A 21,579-nucleotide genomic window follows, 5' to 3' on the forward strand; every position below is an offset into this window, starting at 1 on the left:
TAGGTTCGAGCCCTGGTCCGGGAAGATCCCACATGCCACGGAGCAACTAAGCCCATGCGCCACATCTACTGAGCCTGTGCTCTAGAGCCCATGAGCCATAACCACTAAGCCCACACTCTACAACTACTGAAGTGCAGGCGCCTAGAGCCCGTGCTCCACAACAAGAGAAGCCACCGCAATGAGAAGCCCGCTCACCGCAACGAAGAGTAGCCCTCGCTCACTGCAACTAGAGAAAGCCCACGTGCAGCCAAAAATAAATAAATAAAATAAATAAATTTATAAAAAAAGGAAAAAAGTTGACGATGATGATTGGTAATATCTCAATTATTTTAAAACTATTTTATGCTTTCTGTCTTTTTTTTTTTGGCCTCACCATGTGGCATGTGGGCTCTTAGTTCCCTGACCAGGTAATGAACCCATGCCCCTGGCAGTGGAAGCACAGAGTCTTAACCACTGGACTGCCAGGGAAGTCCCTGTCCTGTCTTTTTTATGCTGATATTGATGTTCTTGTTTGTTTTTTCCAATCCTTATTTTGGATTGATTGTCTTATTCCATCTTCTCCTGCTCCACCAGTTTGGATTTTATACATTATTTCTTTGTTTATAGTGGTTCCCCAGAAATTTTAACAGTCTGTTTAACTCGAAGCCTAAAACTAAGTAGTATCTTAACCATCTTCTTGAGTATAGGAGGGCATAGAATTTCTTGATTTCTTTCTTTCCTCCCGACTTTTATGCTATTGTTGTCATATATTTTAGTTCTTTCTTATTTTTTTCAAAACTGCCAAAGACATTATTATTTTATATGGTCAGTCTTCATTTCGGTTCACCCACATACATGTCATCTTATTTGCCCATCGTTCCTTCCTGCAACACAGATCTTCCATTTGTGAGAATGTGCTTCCTCTTGAAGAACGTCCTTTAGAATTTCCTTTAGTGAGGATCTGTTAGCTGGAGAGTTCAGTGTTTGTTTGGTTTTCATAACTTAACTGTTGTCTTTTACTTATGGCTGTTATTGAAAGGTATCTTTGTTTGGAATGTGGTTATTTTCTCAGTTTTCCCTGCATGCTGTCTTTTTCCTTTCATTGCGAAGAGATTAGCCCTTAGTCTAATTTGTGTTCTTTTGTGGAGAGTGAATTTACTCTCTGGCTGCTTTCAGTAACTTTTTCTTTGAGTGCTGTTGTTTTTACTATGATTTCTTTAGAAGTAGGTGTTTTTTTGTTGTTGTTTTGTTTTTTAAATATTTCCAGGTTGAGACTCACTTGACTTCCTGAATGTGTTAGAGTTTTTCATGAGTTCCGGAAAATTCCTTAGCCATTATCTTTTTTACAAAACCCTTTCCTACAGTTTCTTTATCATCTTTTGAAAGTCCTGTTAGATGTAATATTTTATCACTCTGTCTTCCATGTCTCTTAATTGCTTTTCTTTCCCATTTTTTCCTTTCAGGCTTAATTGTGTGCAGTATCTTCATTTCTGTCATATCTGCTGTCAAGTGTATTTTCAATTTCAATAATTATGTTTTTATTTTAAGCACTTATTTATTTATTTGGCTGCACTGGGTCTTAGTTATGGCACGTGGAATCTTTTAGTTGCAGCTTGCATGTGGATCTAGTTCCCTGAGCAGGAATCGAACCCATGCCCGCTGCCTTGGGAACGTTGGAGTCTTACGTACTGGACCACCAAGGAAGTCCCTCAATAATTATGTTTTTAGTGCTGGAATTTTTATTTGGCTCATTTAAAAAATCTGCTTGGTCATTTAAAAAATATCTCCCCCTTGCCTTTTTTTTTTAATATGTTCAGCCCTCTTTTATTTATTAAATCATATTAGGTTTATTGACAATTCTTTTAAGTCTCAGTGGGTCTTATTCTTCTGGGTTGGTCACATTTTTACTTTTCTTTAGTTTCTTCATGTATAAAATAGTAATAATACTAATAACACCAACTGAATCATGAGATTGTTGTATGAGTTGAGATAATGAATGTATTAATATATGTGTCACATAGTGAATGCTTAATAACATGTAACCCATTAAAATAATTAAAAATGAGACATAGTGTATGACTTATGAGATATACAGGAGCTATAAATTTTATTGAAGAATATAAAAGACAACTTGAGTAAATAAATACAGCAGAATAGAAACACAGTATTAATAATGTGAACTCATGTTAATTCACATTTTATACAATTTCAATAAAAATTCTAACTAAATTTATTTTTAAAGTTTGCCAAAATTATCATAAAGTTAATGTAAACAAATAGGTGAGGAAAGTTTGTTTGTTTTGTTTTGTTTTTAGACTTTCTGTTACTGTGGTTTTGTCCCAGGGCTACTTAGCTACTAAGAACAAAATGTGATTTCCTGAAACTTGTTTATTTCTTTCTCTGCACCTACTTAACGGGGATTCTAAAAGAAGGCCCTCTGAGCAAGGGAATAAAAGGGCATGGTTGAAGAACTCATTCCCATAAAAATGATCTCAGAACGCCAAATATCTTTTGCTCACACAGATAGGTTGCAAGAGTACTTTCTGTTCCAAAATGGAAGTGGTCCTCACTGGAGGATTTTTATCCTTTCATTTGGGTGCGGTCTGACTTAAATGACTAGGAACCTTGACTTACTTGGTAGTATAGGTGATTTTTTTTCTGCTAGGCCTTTGGTAGACTTAACCATCTTTACCTAATGTCTTTTTTATCATTTCATTCAGTGAACTTATATCCATGTAGCTATTTGTTGAGCATTTACTAGGTATCAGGCACTAGTTAGGTGATGGAAGACAAAAAGCAGTGAACTTAGCTGAGTCAGTCCTTACTTCAGTAATAATTGTAGGTAATAGTGACTGTTTATAGTTGCGCTTGCCGTATATTGAGTCATTTAATCCTCTCAGAAAGCTATGTGGTAGGTAGGATTAATATCCCTACTTTACATGTGAGGGGTTTGTATACTTGCTCAAGATTGAGGTGAGGACTAGAAGGGGTCCTAGGATCAAGTCACTTGCAAAGGGTGACCCTAAGGCTGAATCCTGGGCAGAGTAATTCAGATAGGCTCCTGCTTTGTGATTGCACACACCAGCAGTCCATATTCTTTTGGTATTCCCAGGGCCTCTTCGCTATAGAGTATAGTTTGGCAGGGGAGTAGGGTAGAGGATGGTGCTGTGCTGACTTAAGGATTAACCCTTAAACATTCTACCATACTCTCCCCGTCAGACATTAACACATACTGTGTATCTATAACACAGAAAAGCATTATTACAGTGCCACAAAAGGTCATTGTGATAGAGGTAGATGGGCTACCTTCATATGTTTAGATTCTCTTACTATTTTGCTTTAAATTTATCAGAATTAAAATATAAAAGGATTTTTCAAATGATGACTTATGTTGTTTAGTTATTAGTCAAAATAAATCTGATTGGGTTTGTTAGAGCCTTTGGGTCCATTAGACCCTAGTAGATTAAGTGATTACCCTATAGAATCAGCAAAGCATTGCTCAGAAGCATGTGTTATCTCTGGTGATTAATTACTAGTGGGGCTGATGTGCAGCAGATGCCTGACTCTTCCTTTCTGGGTCTCTTAGCAACAGCTTGAAGAAGAAGCTGCTAAACCTCCAGAGCCTGAGAAGCCTGTGTCACCTCCTCCCGTGGAGCAGAAACACCGCAGTATTGTCCAAATTATTTACGATGAAAATCGGGTAAGTTCATGCCATTCCCGACGGCACAGGCCTTTAAAACCACTGGACTATGCCTTTTCCAGTCATCTGTGTATTCTGTGGTAATATTAATTGTATTAAACCTGCTTTCTGTTATAATTTTTAATGTTCTTAAACTTTGACTGAAGCTTGGTGTTTTTTTATATACTGAAGAAAAGTTGATAGTTGTGTCTTAAATTATTTAACATTTCATTTGCATTTTATATGGTATAATACTATTTTGTGACAGTATAATTTTATCAGCTGAGTCTCTCTCCTGTTATATAAATAGTGGTAAGCAAGTGTGTAGCACATAATACAGCCATTCTGTAGTTTTTCACTTTATAAGCAACATTTAATGCCAAATACACTATTCTAGTAGAGATGGTCATTGGACGTGGAAATGGCTTGCATTATCTGCTTCAGAACTGATAGCTGGGGTGTGCTTTGAATTTTAGTTACAAAGTATGAGGCCATTGACCTTTAGGTCAACTTTCCTTTTTAGGTTTGTTAAAATAATTTCTTCTTTCATACTCATAATTAAAAGTGTCCACGGATTTAGGAAAGCCAGGCCTCAATTCTATGAATAATTTTGTGACGCTGAAGTTCGTTTTTGGCCAGAATCCAGCCCAGGAACTAGCAGTTAAAGGGAAACTGATTTCACCTTAATGTGAAGAAAACCTTTCAACAGAGCTGCTTAACACTGGGCTTCCAGAAGCCCCCAGTTCAAGAAAGAATTACATGCTTTAAGCACTATGGTAGAGAATTGGCTTGTCAGCTTAAGGTGATCATAAGGTAGAAGTTGGGGATTGTCATTTCAGTTTATTTGCCTTGTAGTGAGTGGAGTCTTACACAGGCATCCTGTAGCAAGGTTAGCCCAGATCCTAAAGGAAATTGACCTTAAGAAAAGCAGCTGTGAGATAGTCATTAAATACACTTTTATAGGAATGATCTTGGACTCAGTCGTATGTGTGTGTGTAGATAACTGAAAGTCATCAGGTACACAATACTTAAGGAATTTTAAGTCACTGAGAGGCAGAAATATGGACAATTATTACTAGTTCCTTGACTGGGTTCAAAATCAGTCCAATTTATTGGGCAGAACAACCTACGTGAAAATGAGTCCAGTGAGGGTGAAGGGAGTCGGTGGAAGGAGTGATGAGGACTCCTCAGGGCATGCCTGGAGGGCAGTGACGCTGGGGTCCTTGCAGGGATGTGGCCCAAGGTCAACAGGTGCTTCCTTGTTTAAGAGAAGCAAGGTACATGGATTTTATATGAAATCTCCTGCTTTTAAAAAAACACACTGGAGAACAAGAAAGTACTTCTGAGGGCTGATAGGCTTCATGGCCAGTTTGTGACTTTAGGGGTAAAGTAAATAGGGATTAGAGCTGATAATAATGGAAAAGGCTCTTATAAAATAATATATTGACTTCTTTCTTAGTATGAGTTACTTTTCAGATACATTGAATTCAGTGATATTTATTAATTGATAGAATTTCTTAATTAGCCTTCTCTTACAGGCCTAATAAACAGTTCCAGTGTTAGTGAATTCTGCGGTTGCCTGAGTAGGATGTGAGGACTGAAAACTATTGAACAAGATCTGATAGAGAATTCAGTTTGTGTTAATTTATATATATGTATTTTTTTCATTAGCTAGTGTAGTAAATGTTCCTTGATGCCCATCAGCAGAAACGAAAGCTCCTTTTAGACCTCTTCTTGCCATTTTAGCATTTACAATTCAGTTTGTTACACATTCTGTGAAGAATAGAAGAACCAAACTTGAAATCTGTCTTAATATTAGACTTGCAATGAGGATTGTTTTTAACTCAGTAACCATAGAAATCATCTTTCAAAAAATAGGTTCTTTTTGTATCCCCTGCTGCTAGTCATCTGCGTTGGTGGTGCTTGTGCAGTAGACCCCGGATGGTAGCAGAAGCCCCCGAGGGGCGTGATGGGAGCAGGCCGCTTTCTCACCACTGACCCTTGCCTGTGTCTTCCTCCTCACCATGCTGCCTTTGTTAGACCTTCACTGCCTCTGTAGCTTTTTGTCATGAATGACCTTACCTGTTTGGACACCGAGGGCACAGAGTGATGGGGGGCAACAAGAGTACATCTCCGTTTTGTTGCTTGTTTGACAGTGGCAGATACTGGTTGGCAATTAAGCCAAATGTGGCCCAAGAGATAGGGGCCCTTGTCTCGTATGAGGCATCTTTTATTTAGAAAGTTAGTGCGAGGCAGAAAACTACCTCAAACTGACTGTTAGTTTTAAAATTGGCTTCCTGGGAGAAAAATTGCCTTGTATCACGTTTAAACTTGAGGCTAGGATTCATTTAGTCTCCAAACAGACTCTTCTCCTGGACTGTTTTTAACAGTTCAATTTGCTGTTACCCTTCCCAGTTGTAGGTTCCAAAAATATTTGTAAGTGCTCTAATTTCAGCATTGTAATACATATAGAAAAGAGGGGGTGTGCAGTGAAGCTTTCAGGAACATGTTTATATTTTGATTGAATGATTTGCAAGTTAACGAGGCACCAGAAGAAAGAAAGTGATTGACAGTGGAGAATGTACTTAGTGCCAACAACCTCTGGTCACCATGGCCATCGTCCTGGAAACTATCGATTTCTCTCTCTTTGCCACTCTGCAGACTTGGTTAATCAATGAAGAGCCTCAGTCCTGCCTCCTGGATATTGGTCTGGTCAATTGCTTCTCTCTTCCTCCTTCGCCAGTTGCTTGATTGGAGCCCTCACGTCTCATTGATGCTGAGTTTCCTTCCTTCAGTCATTTTTTTCTTTCTAATCCATCCTTCATATTTGAGCCCCCTGACGTGGTTCTTCAAATAAATCTTTTTTTTTTTTTGCGGTACATGGGCCTCTCACTGCTGTGGCCTCTCCCGTTGCGGGGCATAGGCTCTGGACGCGCAGGCTCAGCGGCCATGGCTCACGGGCCCAGCCGCTCTGCGGCATGTGGGATCTTCCCAGACCGGGGCACGAACCCGTGTCCCCTGCATCGGCAGGCGGACTCTCAACCACTGCGCCACCAGGGAAGCCCCAAATAAAACCTTTTGATGACTTCCCCCTTTCTACAGAGTAGCCCAACCTTTTCATCAGTGCTTATGTGCCTGCCTGCCTGGCTGGCCCGTGGCCCAATACTCCCTTCTTAGCCATACTCTACCAGAACAGGTGTGAATGTTCCCTTGACGTTAGTAATTTACCCCGTGATGTTTCCCCTGCCGTCAGGCATCCCCGTGGCTTGCCTTTCTTGTCTGTTGAGTGCATTCGACTTCAGGACCCAGCTCAAGTATCATTTTCTCTATGAAGCCTTTCAAGACTCCTTATCTTCCTACACCAGGAAGGATATCTTATTCATTGTTTCCTTAGTGTCTTGCAGGTGCCTGGCACATAGAACATAGTCAACATATGTTTGAGGCATTAATTACTTCTATCTATAGACTTAGAATAAAATTATATTATGTAAATGTGAAGGTTTTAAATTAATTTTTTTCTGCCAAACGATAGGTTAGTCTGTTCTTAGCGGTTAAGCCAACATGAAGTCAAATATGTAATAAAATTTTGCAAAACTTAAATCTTGGGATATGCAAACACCTTAAATATTAACCTTTAAAATTAGCCCTGAAGAGGTAAGTGCCTTTACGTAATAGGATACCGGTAAATATTTGTCGTGATAAGATTTCCCCCTTGTCTCTCAGTATTCTCTGTTACAGCCTCACTTAGCCTGCCTGTTCTTGGCATAGACTCTATGTAACGTGGAGTGCCTCAAGAAAGCAGGTTTAAACGTTGGAGAATGAAGGTCGTCTAGAATCAGCTGTAGGTGCTAGAAATTCCAAATTTATCATCTGTGATTATGCTGTTTGTGTGTTATTTAACATATACCTTAAAGCTAATAAATTTTGTGATAATTACATTTTGGCTTTTTGAGATTAGAACATTGTTCTCAACTGCAGACTGTTTTGATTGTTGTAACTTGGGGGAGGGGTGGAGTGCTGCTGGCATCTAGTGGGTAGAGGCCAGGAGTACTGCTGAATAGCCTACAGTGCCCATGGCAAAGAAATGTCTGGCCCAAATGTTAATAATACCAAGGTCGACAAATCGACTTAAAACTATATACAGAAATAGCATTAGCTGTGCAAGTTCATTGGTTTTTTTTTATAGTTTTGTATATGATATTTTTGATATGTTTATTTCTCATCTTAATAACATTTTAAGTTTCTTGGAGTTTGGAAAGTGCGTTACAGTACTTTGAGCTTCCTTTGCTAATTAAACATAGTTCTTTTCACATAATATATGCTAAATAAATATTTGAACTATTGTAATTGATAAATGAAAAGGATAGTGTTTATTTTAAGGGAACATCTTTCTCTACACTTGGGGATACTGATTAGTTCCATTCCCATTTGTGTGTTGCATCAGAAGCCCTGGAGAGTTTCCCAGCCACAGTGCGTGGACATGGGAGTCTCTGCAGCGGGCAGTGAGCCCTTGTTGTTACTAGTGAGCATGTGCTGGGGCAAGAGAGAGATCTGAGAACCCCCGACACATTTGCTGGATGTCAAATTCCAGCTTAAACAGCTTTAGTATTGAGTTTTGTTATATTTCATTTGTCTATTAAAGGTAGATTTCTGTTAGATAGATACCACTTTGGTCTAGATGATTTTACTTCTGAAAAAGGCATGTAAAAGTATATAATTCAACATTTATTTATTACTGAATACTTCGAGTAATTCAAACTGGTTGTTTTCTCTATCGTTATTACTAAGGTTTTCTTATAATTGGAAAATATGCTCGTTATAAGCTTTTCTTCAAAGAGATCGATTTGGCTTACCGTAGTAAAGATTGGCAACTTTAATGAAAAGTTAAAAACATAAAATACCATAAAGACATTGAGTTGAAGTATTAAAAATGTTTGAAGGATTCATTTCTAATAGTGAATCTCTGTTCCCTCTCCCTGGAATCTTAATATCTTTTTGTTTCTAAGAACTTACCAATTCTTTAGGTTTTGCTTTCAATACAAATGTTCAGATCTGACTGAATTTTGTGAGGGAGTTATGAAAATAAAATTAGAGAGTATTTCAGGCTATCATATGAAAGAAGAATATTTGGAAATAAGGATAAGTTTGACTGTAGATTAGTATTTAGGTAAATATTATTAAATTGGAAGTGATTTTGCATTTAGGTAATATTATTTTTAATTATACGATATAATAATGTTTTTATCTAGAAAAAAGCAGAAGAAGCTCATAAAATATTTGAAGGTCTTGGCCCAAAAGTTGAACTGGTAAGTAAGAAATTTCTTTTTTCATGTCTAGTGCTCTTTTTGTAGCAGTTTTTCTTGGGATATAATGGAATACAGTCATTTACTTTGGGATGAGAGTGATGTAGCTGGGCAGTAAGGGTGATAAGCTTGAAATAATGTGCATGAGCTTGGTTGCCTTTGCAGAAGCATTTTCCTGATTGTGTTTTTGCCTGAGCAGCCATTTAATCACTCGGTTAGAAGGAGAAAGAATTAAGAACAGAAATAGAAAGCTCTTTGAATCATACTGTTAGGGTAATATTGGTGTTAAATCCTCCTTTGCCTTTGAGATTAAAAAAATCTATGAATGAATTTATTATGGGGTACAGTGGATTTATGAACTTTTCTAGAGCAGTGGCGCTGTTAGGAGATGGGGTGGACAGAGTTATTCAGGGAACCTGAGCCTGGAGGTTTTGGTAGGGCGTCTGTTGTGTAGACCCAGTAGTACTGTACCTCGGCTACCATTGAGATAGAAATTGTGTCTTTGTCTCTTCATAGATGATGTACAACATTTTGTATATAAATGTTTGATTTATTTTATAGCCACTCTATAACCAGCCATCAGATACCAAAGTGTATCATGAGAACATCAAGACGTAAGTATTGATCATCTTTGGAGTTCTTCAGTTAAAGACCGTATATTCTATAAAGAGATCATTTTTATGTTATCTGCTGACATAGTATTATAATATAGTGTAGGTGTGTTATAATGTAGTGTAGGTGTGTTTTAGATTTGTGTAATTTGCTGTCGTTTTACTATATGTTATCTTCCTCTGGCTTCTTGGGGGTTGGGGTAACAGCTTTGAGTTTCCGAGGCCAAAAAATGAAATAAATTATTGCATAAAACTAGCTGGTTTTATAATCTGCTAGTAAAAAAGGTGGATACTTAACATTGAAATGGCTTACCTTGAGGCTTGAATTTTTTGCCTCCTGTTTTGTCTTTTTTTCAGTGGAGTACCTGCAAGGCGCATGATGAAGTAAGATAATGAAGCTTTTTCATTTAAGACTAGTGATGACACCGTCCCCCACCAAGCCACATCTGCCATTGCAAAGTAGAAGTGCCACGGATCATTTTATCATTATTCAAAATCCTATTCTAGGGAAATCCCTTCCATGACTCTTGCTAATGACGGTATTTGTAGACCCTTCTGCCATTTCATGTCCTGGTGCCTTGGAAGCGCTCAGCCACCTCATGTGGGTGAGGAGACTGCTCCAGGTTGTAGTTTGCTTAGCCTTGCTCATCCCAGACACCAGGCCTTTATGGATGCACATTTTGGAATGAGAAAATAAGTGAAAAGAAAACCTAATTTACTGATCTGATTGAAGTAAGAGAGGAAGCTAGATAGGTATCTTTTTTTTTATTATCATATTTTAAGAGAATTTTAGATGAATTATTCTTAGTTTGTAACAAAAATGTGATATTTCTACTTTATATGTTTTATTAAGTATAACCAGAACATTATACTTATTTACTAGTACCGTTACTAATGAGCACATTGCTATTTATATATATATATATCTTTTTTTTTCTTTTAAAAAATTTTCTTACTGAGAGTATGTGCAATAGTTGACTACTTTGCAGAACTGGTGGCAAATATAATTTGCATGGTAGTATGCATGATAAAAATTGAAATTTGAATAATTTTAACTTTTGTTAAGTAAGTGGTTTATAATAAAAGTCATATACTTAGAATTTTTCTGTGAGATGCTGCTATGGGCTTGACAACCCTTAGAAGTAGGTTAGGCAAAACTCATATAAAATATACCTTGTTTTGGAACTGTTTCTCTGTTTTAACATTTTTACAAAGGAGAATAGCAGATAAAATCTAGTTGGCTACTTTTAATGATTTTTTTTCCGCAAAGCTTCCGTTATGTTTGTGTTCTGTCTTTTCCCTGATATTAGCTGCAGAGCAGCCCTGATTTATTTCATATTAGCTACATTGCCTACTACAGTGCTTATCACACTGTCCTGAGATGGGGTTCTTCATTTAAATTCTTAGGAAACATTTTAAGTTATATTTATTGATTGTCATTTGCTTTTGAGTAGCACATAATTACAATGAGTGCAAACTGAATATATGGTAACGCTCCTGCTGTACATCACCTTGTGAAATACCGTTCACTCAGCTGCATGCGTCTGTATGGATCGTTCAGTAGCTATTCTGTCATCACCGTCATTTGCTTTGTATGAAATAGCAAACGTTCCTTTTAATAATTCTCTTCATCTCTTGGCTACTTTTCCATATAGCCAGCTCCTGACTGTCCATGCTTATTTGAATGGAGCCAGTGTCAATGTTAGTCCTGAGTGGCAGATAATCCAAAAAATTACTCCTACTTGCCTTGGCTTTGTATTTATATTTGAATAATCAGCTTGAAATCCTTTCTGGAAGTAGGTGGGGTATAAATATTTATATCTGAGCCTGCATGTCATTGTTTTTGAAGGTTGCAGTGCTTCCAATTTGAAAAGTGAAACTATTACACTAAGTTATAAGGGAAGTCTTCCTGTCCTGTCACGTTGGCCTCCGTGGCGTCTTAGAGTGTATTGTGTTGTTTCTGTGTAAAGCAGAAGCTGCCTCTGTGTTGGTGCACTCTCACAGGAGGGAGGACAGCACATACCTGAGGGAGGAGATAACTTTACAAGCTTCGCCTTCTCTTACGCCCCCCTCCCTCCAAGAGTGTGCCAAGGTGTTTATCTCACGAGGGTTCTTAAGGAGAATCAGTAACTGTGTAATCAGAACTTGAAAATAATATTTGCCTTACAATTGAATGTAATAACTAAAAATGAACTATTTGTATTAAAGTCTTACTACAGAATGGGAGGAATTTTAGTCAGTTCTAATTATTGCAGGAGTCTTATTTTGCAGGGTGAAAAAAATTAGGGTTAACTTTGATTACATCATATATACTTAAGTGATCTTCGCTTGTTTTTCAGTGTCTCTGAAAACAAAAAAGTGAATGCATTATTAAATTGTACTTTTTCTTAATGTCATACAACCATATTTTTCTCTTCTAGAAACCAGGTGATGAGGAAAAAACTCATTTTATTTTTTAAAAGAAGAAATCATGCAAGAAAACAAAGGGTGAGGTCCTATCCTTGTTAACTGAAATTTGTGCAACTTTCCCGTCCGCGCTTCTTCAGGCATTCGCTTTCCCATTGTAGTGAGAACGGTTCTTGATCACACATGAGAACAGGTGCTGATTTAGACAGTAACTATAGATGTGACGTAAATATAAATCTAATTCTAGCAACACTTTGATGTCATAAATCACATTTAATATCATTATCAAATTAATTTCTTTGGTCATCTGTGTATAACATTTTCATCTAGCCAAAATAAAGAAAATGGTGAGTAGTTAAAAAAAAATATGAAAGAGAAATAGGATGATCTACATTTAGTCTCTTAACCCTCAAACAAATGTGGGTAAGTTATGGTCATGCTGATAAGACATCACTGTTCTTTCTTATTAGAAACTGGGTCAGCTAAAGTTCAGCTTTTTCAAATTCACATCGTTTTTCATATTTATTATAGGACTTGCAGTCTAAAAATTTTGTGGTTATAATCTTCATGGAAATTAAGTTACAGAAAATATAATGCCAGTATTCTTATTTTTATAGTGTGTTCCTACTAATTTTAGACAGACTATTAATTCATTTAAATTGTTTTTTAGTGAATAAATGATGTTCTTTGATTCACATCAGAAATGAACTTTGTACCTTGTATTTAAGGACCTGACAGTTTAATGAATTTTAAGGGTCAACAGCTTTTATTTGGTATTATAACTTCTAGCGTTCTAATTTGCCAGTCTAGTCCTTCAGATACTTTCTTAAATTACCGGTCTTGAATCTTTTTTTTTTTTTGCCAAGAGCATACACATATAAATAAGAAATTAGCTAAAGTATTTTTTTCTATCTGATCATTTTGTTGTAATCATGGTGTAATTGCTAAATTTGCTATCTGGAGACACAAACACAGAAGCATGGACTTTGTTTTCATACTTCACAGGGTATTTAGTTATGAAGTTTATATGTTCATTGATTTGCTTAATAAATACTTATTGGCTATTTCCTTTGTCCCATGTATTATTCTACAAAGGGAGCGGGCAGCCACGTGGTTTTAGCCCTTAGGGAGCCTAAGGAGTAAGGGGGTAGATGAGGCTGCAGGCGATTACAGTGTTGTGGTCTTACGATGGCACAGGATGTACAGATGACCATGAGAGCGTGTAAGGGGACAGCTGGCGCAGATATGAATCATGAGGGGTGTTGCACAGGAAAACCAGTCCCCTGCAGACTTTCACAAGCAGTGGGAGCAGCTCACGGGAAGGTCTGGGAAGTGGAGGGAGTGTGGCAGGTTGGAGAGGGCTGGGCTTGGACTGAGCTGGGAGGGTGGCGAGGAGTGAGGCTGTGCAGGGAAGCCAGGGCCGGGTTGTGCACAGATCCTGAGGGCAGCTTTTAAGTGTTTGAGCTGAGGAAGTGAAATGTTGAGCTCTGTGTTTTAAGAAGTTGCATCTGGTTATGCCATTCAGGGTGCATGGGAGTCATTTAGGAAGGAGGCCGTTGCTTGAATCCAGATGAGACCGAGGGGGCGGCATAGAGCTGAGCGCAGGTGGAGGCCGAGGAGTAGACAGGCTATGAGGAGACGGGGCATGGGGAAGGCAGTGCTTTCCCCTTGCGGCCGCTTCCTGGAGCTGACCGTGTGGCAGGCCCTTTCGTTGTCTCACACCCACGGTCTGGGGCTTGTAGTGCACGGTTCTTTTTTGCTTCTTCTCTGTTTAAAAAATGAGATCATACATTATTCTTTCCTCTAAAAGCATTCGCTCTCGATTTCATGTAGTTTACTGCATTTCTTTTTATCATAAAAAACAACCAATTTCTGCCTTTTTCAGACTGTCAAAAATGTTCATTATATGGCATTATTTGTAGTAAGAAAAAACTGCAAGTAACCAAAACGTCCAGCAGTAGAGGGATGGTTTAATTGGGTGTTTTCTCTGACCTATTGGAAGGATAACGACAAAATGTTAATCCGCTTGCCTTTGGGATTATGAACTATTTACATGTTTCTATTTCTCATTTTCCATTTTTTTTGACAGTGAAGATGTAAATGTTATCAGAGTGGCTCATCATTTAGTTTGTTAATTTGTGTAGTCTTAATATTAACTAAAAAATCCAGCCACGATAGGCTCTATGTGTTGATCTTTCCTAGAAAACAGCTCCCTTTCTTTCTCTTCTTTCAGATCAAGGACAGCTTTTCATTCACAGTTGAGTCATAGGCCACATGTACTTCTGACTTAGCCTTAAGAAGTAACCTTTACTTTAAAGTATTAGGTTTGTCAGAATCACAGAGTTTAGTTTAATTATTAATTTGCTACGGGTATTTAATAGGAGCAAAAAATCTGCCAACGTTATGATCAGCTCATGGAGGCATGGGAGAAAAAAGTGGACAGAATAGAAAATAATCCTCGGAGGAAAGCTAAAGAAAGCAAAACAAGGGAGTATTATGAAAAGCAGTTTCCAGAAATTCGAAAACAAAGAGAACAGCAAGAACGGTTTCAGCGGTAAGTGGTTTGACGTTTAATGGCTATGCTGTTTTCCTTTGAATCATACTTTTGATCCTTCACAATATTTATTGTTACCTGAATCTAATCATTAAGAAAGTTCATAAAGAAATTTTATTATGTTTTTCCTCTTTTTTCCCCCAATGGAAGTATAGTTGATTTACAGTGTTGTGTTAATTTCTGCTATATAGCAAAGTGATTCAGTTATACATATATATATATTCTTTTTAATATTCTTTTCCACTATGGTTTATCACAGGATATTGAATACAGTTCCCTGTGCTATACAGTAGGGCCTTGTTTATCCATTCTATATATAATAGTTTGCATCTGCTAATCCCAAACTCCCAATCCATCCCTCCCCTGCCCCTTGGCAACGACAAGTCTGTTCTCTGTGTCTAAGAACTTTTATTTTGAATATAAAACTTCATTATCAGCTAACAATGTTTATGCCTTAGTGAATCTAATATTAATTTTTTATATTTAATCATGCTGTTGAATCTAAATTTAAGTGAATATTTTGAAATTAATTCTTCAGTTCTTGAAAACGCTCATTCCTTTGGAAATGACAGTTAGTAAGAATAGACTTGCATGTCTCACAGTTCTTCGTCACCTCCCAACATGATCAAAACTCTTAAATTGATTGCTAATTGAGAAATTCTTTGTTATTGGTATGTAGTTTCTGATTTCTTTTTACTTTTAGAGAACAAGTACTTTTGCAAAGGTAGAAGCTTTAGTTTTCTTCTCCACTGTCTCATGAAAGCCCCGTTAATCACAATTAAGTTTCTGTCAGGGATGATGATTGTGTTTTTTTCCCATCCCTTTAAAAATGTTTTGTGTATTTTTCTAAGTCTGCTATCCTGTTCTCTGGAAGGCAGACAAAAGAATGCTATTTGAGATGAAAATGACACCAATAACTGTAGTTTTCCAGAAGTTTCCCATAAACAGTTCTGCCATGGGAACTTAGACATGTAACCTTTAAAAAGAAATCTTACCATTTAAATTGTTACTAATTTTATAGATAAATGGCTTAAACATATTACTTAAAAGTAGTTTCTCAGTAGCATTTTAGGTTTCTTCTCTGACTTCTAGTTGATTAAAAAGTCCCATTCAGAAAAGAAATCGACGTAAAACTAATCTAACTGATATGTCTTCTTTATAAAAGGCCTTTAAATATATCTAAAATTTCTCCCTCATATTTAGAGTTGGGCAGAGGGGAGCTGGTCTTTCAGCCACCATTGCTAGGAGTGAACATGAGATTTCTGAAATTATTGATGGGCTCTCTGAACAGGAGGTAAGACAGTTAATTGATTTAATTCAAGTTAATTGATTAATTATTCAGGCATTTTAGCTTCATACCCCATAAACTAAGGGTTTATTTGTATATAACTGAGGGAACACTTATGGCGTTTGAATTGTTCCAAAGTTTGTGGCCAACCGTCGAAGGTTTTAAACAAGGCCGCCCTATGCCATTTTTACGAAGACGGCTTTGGCAGCAGGGAGGCCTGGAAAGAGGTGAGGAGGCTGTTATGATAAAAATAAGGACCTGAGTCAGGGCGACAGTGGTAGAAATGTGTAGGAAGGGCCTGGTGGAGAGATTTGTAGAAGGCAGAGTGGACAGGACAAGTGTGGGATGAGAAAGAAGAGCAGATTAGAGGACTGAGCTGCTGGTGCCGTTTCCTAAAAGAACAAAGGAGCGTGTACTTTGCAGGTGTTTGTATGTTGGGTTGTGGACCTGAGGTTTGGGGGGATGTCCGGAGTGTGATCTCTAGCCAGCTGAGATCTGATCTGATATTAATAAATCAGTTCTGAATAAGAATAAATTTCTGTTCCTAACAGTGAATCTTTGTAGCTGTTTTCAAACTATCTCTGAAGGTCGGTCCAAAAACCATATATTGAGTTTTGCTAGTTTTGGTTTTATAATATGGCTTTTAAAAAACCTCATCTCTAAATTCTGAAAGTCATGCTTATTTGAACATCGTGGTCCTCTTAAGTAATGAAGACAATTATTATATTGCTATACATTTCAGAATTTGTGGCCATAATCTCTGCAGTGATGACTAACTCTGTGAAATTTCTTTGCTCACTTTTTGACTGATTCTATAAGGGGGGCTTCTGTAAACAGCCAAAACTAGTATCAGGTGAGGTGATTTCAACCAACACACTTTGGTGTTCAGACTGATTGAGAGTACCCATAAAATTAGAACCTTTGTAAGGACTTTACTCTAAGGCAATGTCCGCTTCTAGGAGAAGAGTTTCAGGAAAAAAACCTAGCCTTGTATTGAGGTCAGTACTTATACTTTTTGGTAAAAGTTTTCTCATGGAAGTTTGTGTTTATAAACTTACAGAATTAAACTGTGGGAAAAATAAATTGTATGACTGTAACCTAGTTTTAGTTGAAATTCTAGGGATAATAGTCTTAAATTTGCAGTGGAAAGATTATGTAAGATTAGCAAGAAGTGTTTAATACTTAAGTAAGTTTAGTTAATTTAAAATCAATGACCTTAAGATTTCGGTTCCTATCTGCTTATTTTTCTATTTTATTATTCTTTAAAATGATGTTAAGACTTTTTTAAATGAGGCAATATTAATGTTAGTAAGTGCTTCATAAGATCATTACTTCAGTGACCTGACATTACTGTGTGTCCTTTAGGTCTAAGATTCATTATTTGAAGTATCAGCTTCCTTTAAGGAAAGAACTCTTCTCAAATTGTAGTAGTGGATTATAAAAAAATAATAACTGTAGTCTCTGCCTCTGTTATTCATGCAATGAGTATTTATTAGATAATATGTATAATTACTGTATGTTAGATGTTATGGTACCACTGCTGTTGTCATTAAAGTACATATGTGGTGTTTCACTGTCGATTAAGACAGTTGGTCTGCGGCCCTTTTTAAGTTTTATTCTCTGTAAATTGCATTCTTTTTTCTTTTTTTTTCAGAATAATGAGAAACAAATGCGACAGCTCTCTGTGATCCCACCTATGATGTTTGATGCAGAACAGAGAAGGGTCAAGTTCATTAACATGAATGGGCTTATGGAGGACCCTATGAAGATTTATAAAGATAGGCAGTTCATGAATGTTTGGACTGACCATGAGAAGGAGATCTTTAAGGACAAGTAATTTAAATTTTAAATTACTCTCTAATAGAAGCTTCCAGGGCTTCCCTGGTGGCGCAGTGGTTGGGAGTCCGCCTGCTGATGCAGGGGACACGGGTTCGTGCCCCAGTCCGGGAGGATCCCACATGCCGTGGAGCGGCTGGCCCCGTGGGCCATGGCCACTGGGCCTGTGCGTCCGGAGCCTGTACTCCAGAGCGGGAGAGGCCACAACAGTGAGAGGCCCACGTACCGCAAAAAAAAAAAAAAAAAAAAAAGAAGCTTACATAAGTTAGTGAAAAGTATTGGCATTTACTTGTAAATTGAACTGTTTCCCCCAAAACTTGACCCCATTTTGGCATTTGAGTGGGTACTGTGGAAGTCAGAAAAGACAGATTTGATATGACCTTCCTGTAAGTTTATGGGTGGGAATGTAGGTCCCAGGTAAGAACAGGGTTGTGGAGTCATTTTAAGAGTGGTACCCAAACCTGAGCGGTGTCCTGTTCACCGGGGGGTGCATTTTAAAGTTACAGATTTCTGTGCTCTACTGTATTCCAATCCAGTCAGTTCCTGGCGGACGGTGCCCAGGAATCTGTGCCCTTTAAGAGGACATTAGCATTTAGGAGTCGCTAGAAATTAGTCTACATTATATTTCTATTCCCAAGGGCTTCCCCCTCTTTTTAAGTTGTTAAAATGTGTGTGTGTGTGTTTTTCTTTTACTCAGGTTTATCCAGCATCCAAAAAACTTTGGACTAATTGCATCTTACTTGGAAAGGAAGGTAAGAAATGGTTTGCACTGAGAATGTCTGTAGGTTTGTGATGGTTGCTGCTTTGAAGCTTTTGTGCCTAGTACACAGAAGTAGTTAAATAGAAATATAAGTAGTTAAATAGAATTTTTGCAAAGGGCTTGATACAGAAAAGATTCTCATGGGAATAGTATAGTGATATTTACAATTATATGATGACCAATTCTAAGCACAGAACACAGACTAATTTTCATGGTTAATCAAAAATGACCTGATATTATATTTCCGTAAAAAAAACATAGGTTACAATGTTTTTTGAACCTCATTAAACTTCTAATTAAAATTTCAGAGTCCTGATTTTTCCTGAAATTTTTTCACAGTGGATTGGATGTTGGGTTTGTGAGCAAAGTGAGACATTTTGAATATTTACGTATATAGAGGAAGAAAGAATTTAGTTACTCGTAAAGAAGAAAGTGCTTGAATGTTTCTGATAGTTCCTGGTATCTTTTACATAATTTGTATTAAGACAGCTATAATTATCCATCAAGATAGTACACACTATATATATGTATTTTTACAGCCTAGATATGCCTTAAAAAGCTAGCCATTTGTGGTTTTCCTCATTTTATACTTTGAGAACACTAGAGATTTTCCTTGAAAGTGTTACTTGATACTTTTAAAAAATTTTATTTCATTGGATCCTCAAAAATGATTTTTTTTTTGGTAGAGTGTTCCTGATTGTGTTTTATATTACTACTTAACCAAGAAAAATGAGAATTATAAAGCCCTAGTAAGAAGGAACTATGGAAAACGCAGAGGAAGAAACCAGGTATGTTTCATTATTGTATGAAACAATTTCAGGGTTGGTGGAAATATGAAGATGAAAAATTTTATAATAGGAGCCTTATATGTAGTAAGGTGTACTTTAGGAATTGACATTTCTGTTAAATTAATTAGAATGTTATGAGCATGTTTTTATTATTTTGAATATATATTTAATGTGTTGTATTTTCTACTTTGAATGCATTTTAAGTTTCTAGTATAACAAAATTAATGAGAAGTTTTATATTTTCATGCTGTCGAAATTGTGCATGTCAGAGTTAACAATAATAATGTAATTAAATATGAGAACCGTGACAGCCTATTAAATATACCACCTTTACCAGTCCTTTTGTCTGTGGAGGGGACAGGTAGAGTAAGGGAGAGAAGTGAGAAGTACAGCATGGTGACTAGAGTACAGGGTTGTTTACTGAAATACCTGGGACCTGATTGTGTTTCAGGTTAACTTTATTTCTGGGGTTAAAGCACTTGACCTCAAAAGATTGTTTTTAATGCAGTGCAGTATGTGTTTTCACAGTCGCAGTTCAGTACTTTAGAAACTCTTTTCCTTCAAGTAGCTGATCAGCCACCGTCACAGCTCCCATCTGTTCTTCCTGTGCGCCCCACACCCTGAGACCGCTTGCAGGATGCGTGGCACGTGTGGGCGTGGACGGCTGCTGCCATCTTCAGCATTCCTGACGCTCTTCTGGTTCCCTCACACAGTCCCCCGCCTTCCCTTCCCTGGTCACCCCGGTCGCCAGATACAGGTTCTCTCATGATGTGTGGTCATTGTTTCTCCAAAACAATGCCACCTGACAAGATGTGATGACACACTCATCAGAAGCAGTATTTCTTGGTCAAAAAAAGTATAGAGTGTTTCATGAGTCAACTGTGTAAAACCCTGCTAGAGGTCAAGTGAGCTGCGGTGGGTGGGTGAGGGGCCAGGACTAAGACTGTAGTGAGCGAGGGGCACGGGGTGCGGGGCTACACGCTGCAGAGCACAGGCGTCCCCTTGTTTGTAAGGTTTGCTTAGAGAGGGCGCCGAGGAACGGTGGCGGGGCTGCTGGGAATCAGAAGGGAGGGAAGGGCCTGCTGGTGCAGCAGCCAGTGTTGCAGAGACAGAGCAGTGGCTACAGAGCTCCAGGAAGGGCTAACCAACTATCTGAATGGCAGGTTGGACATTGGCGGTGATGTGGGAAACTCTGTTGCACCAGAGGAGTCAGGGCATCTCCCCACTTCCCACAGAGAAAGTGGAGTCAGGGTCCATTAGCCAGAGATGGTAGAGCCCACCAGCATCTTAAACAAGTTTCAGCTACTAATTTTTTTTTTTAATTGATTCTTCCAATCCAGGAACATGGTATATCTCTCCATCTGTTTGTATCATCTTTAATTTCTTTTATCAGTATCTTACAGTTTTCTGCATACAGGTCTTTTGTCTCCTTAGGTAGATTTATCCCTAGGTATTTTATTCTTTTTGTTGCAGTGGTAAAGGGGAGTGTTTCCTTAATTCCTCTTTCAGATTTTTCATCATTAGTGTATAGGAATGCAAGAGATTTCTGTGCATTAATTTGTATCCTGCAGCTTTACCAAATTCATTGATTAGCTTTAGTAGTTTTCTGGTGGCATCTTTAAGATTCTCAATGTATCTGCAAACAGTGACAGTTTTACTTATTCTTTTCCAATTTGTATTCCTTTTATTTCTTTTTCTTCTCTGATTGCCAAGGTTAGGACTTCCAAAGCTATGTTGAATAATAGTGGTGAGAGTGGACATCCTTGTCTTGTTCCTGATCTTAGAGGAAATGCTTTCAGCTTTTCACCATTGAGAATGATGTTTGCTGTGCGTTTGTCCTATATGGCCTTTATTATGTTGAGGTAGGTTCCCTCTATGCCCACTTTCTGGAGAGTTTTCATCATAAATGGGTGTTGAATTTTGTCGAAAGCTTTTTCTGCATCTATTGAGATGATCATATGGTTTTTATTCTTCAGTTTGTTAATATGGTGTATCACATTGATTGATTTGCATGTATTGAAGAATCCTTGCATCCCTGGGATAAATCCCACTTGATCATGGTGTATCATCCTGTTAATGTGTTGTTGGATTCTGTTTGCTAGTATTTTGTTGAGGATTTTTGCATCTATATTCATCAGTGATATTGGTCTGTAATTTTCTGTTTTTGTAGTATCTTTGTCTGGTTTTGGTATCAGGGTGATGGTGGCCTCATAGAATGAGTTTGGGAGTGTTCCTTCCTCTGCAGTTTTTTGGAAGAGTTTGAGAAGGATGGGTGTTAGCTCTTCTCTAAATGTTTAGTAGAATTCACCTGTGAAGCCATCTGGTCCTGGACTTTTGTTTGTTGGAAGATTTTTAATCAGTTTCAATTTCATTAC

General features: G+C 37.6%; 1 protein-coding gene across 13 annotated transcripts in view; it reads left to right on the forward strand.

Moving 5' to 3' along the window:
* The window catches only part of NCOR1 (nuclear receptor corepressor 1), a 143,254-nt gene that overhangs the window by 48,782 nt on the left and 72,893 nt on the right, over positions 1-21,579 (forward strand). For 7 of the 13 annotated variants that reach the window (XM_033422796.2, XM_033422795.1, XM_033422803.1 and 4 more), the window contains exons 6-15: positions 3,566-3,679; positions 8,908-8,964; positions 9,523-9,575; positions 9,930-9,956; positions 11,993-12,059; positions 14,360-14,532; positions 15,736-15,826; positions 17,475-17,653; positions 18,354-18,408; positions 19,103-19,204. In XM_033422796.2, the coding sequence (XP_033278687.1) occupies positions 3,566-3,679; positions 8,908-8,964; positions 9,523-9,575; positions 9,930-9,956; positions 11,993-12,059; positions 14,360-14,532; positions 15,736-15,826; positions 17,475-17,653; positions 18,354-18,408; positions 19,103-19,204 (918 nt within the window). The remainder of the gene's footprint in view (positions 1-3,565; positions 3,680-8,907; positions 8,965-9,522; positions 9,576-9,929; positions 9,957-11,992; positions 12,060-14,359; positions 14,533-15,735; positions 15,827-17,474; positions 17,654-18,353; positions 18,409-19,102; positions 19,205-21,579) is intronic. The other 6 variants (XM_033422799.1, XM_033422800.2, XM_012532054.3 and 3 more) reach the window with 2 other exon arrangements.

This window comes from Orcinus orca, chromosome 19 (assembly GCF_937001465.1).
Source record: "Orcinus orca chromosome 19, mOrcOrc1.1, whole genome shotgun sequence".
Lineage (NCBI taxonomy): Eukaryota > Metazoa > Chordata > Mammalia > Artiodactyla > Delphinidae > Orcinus > Orcinus orca.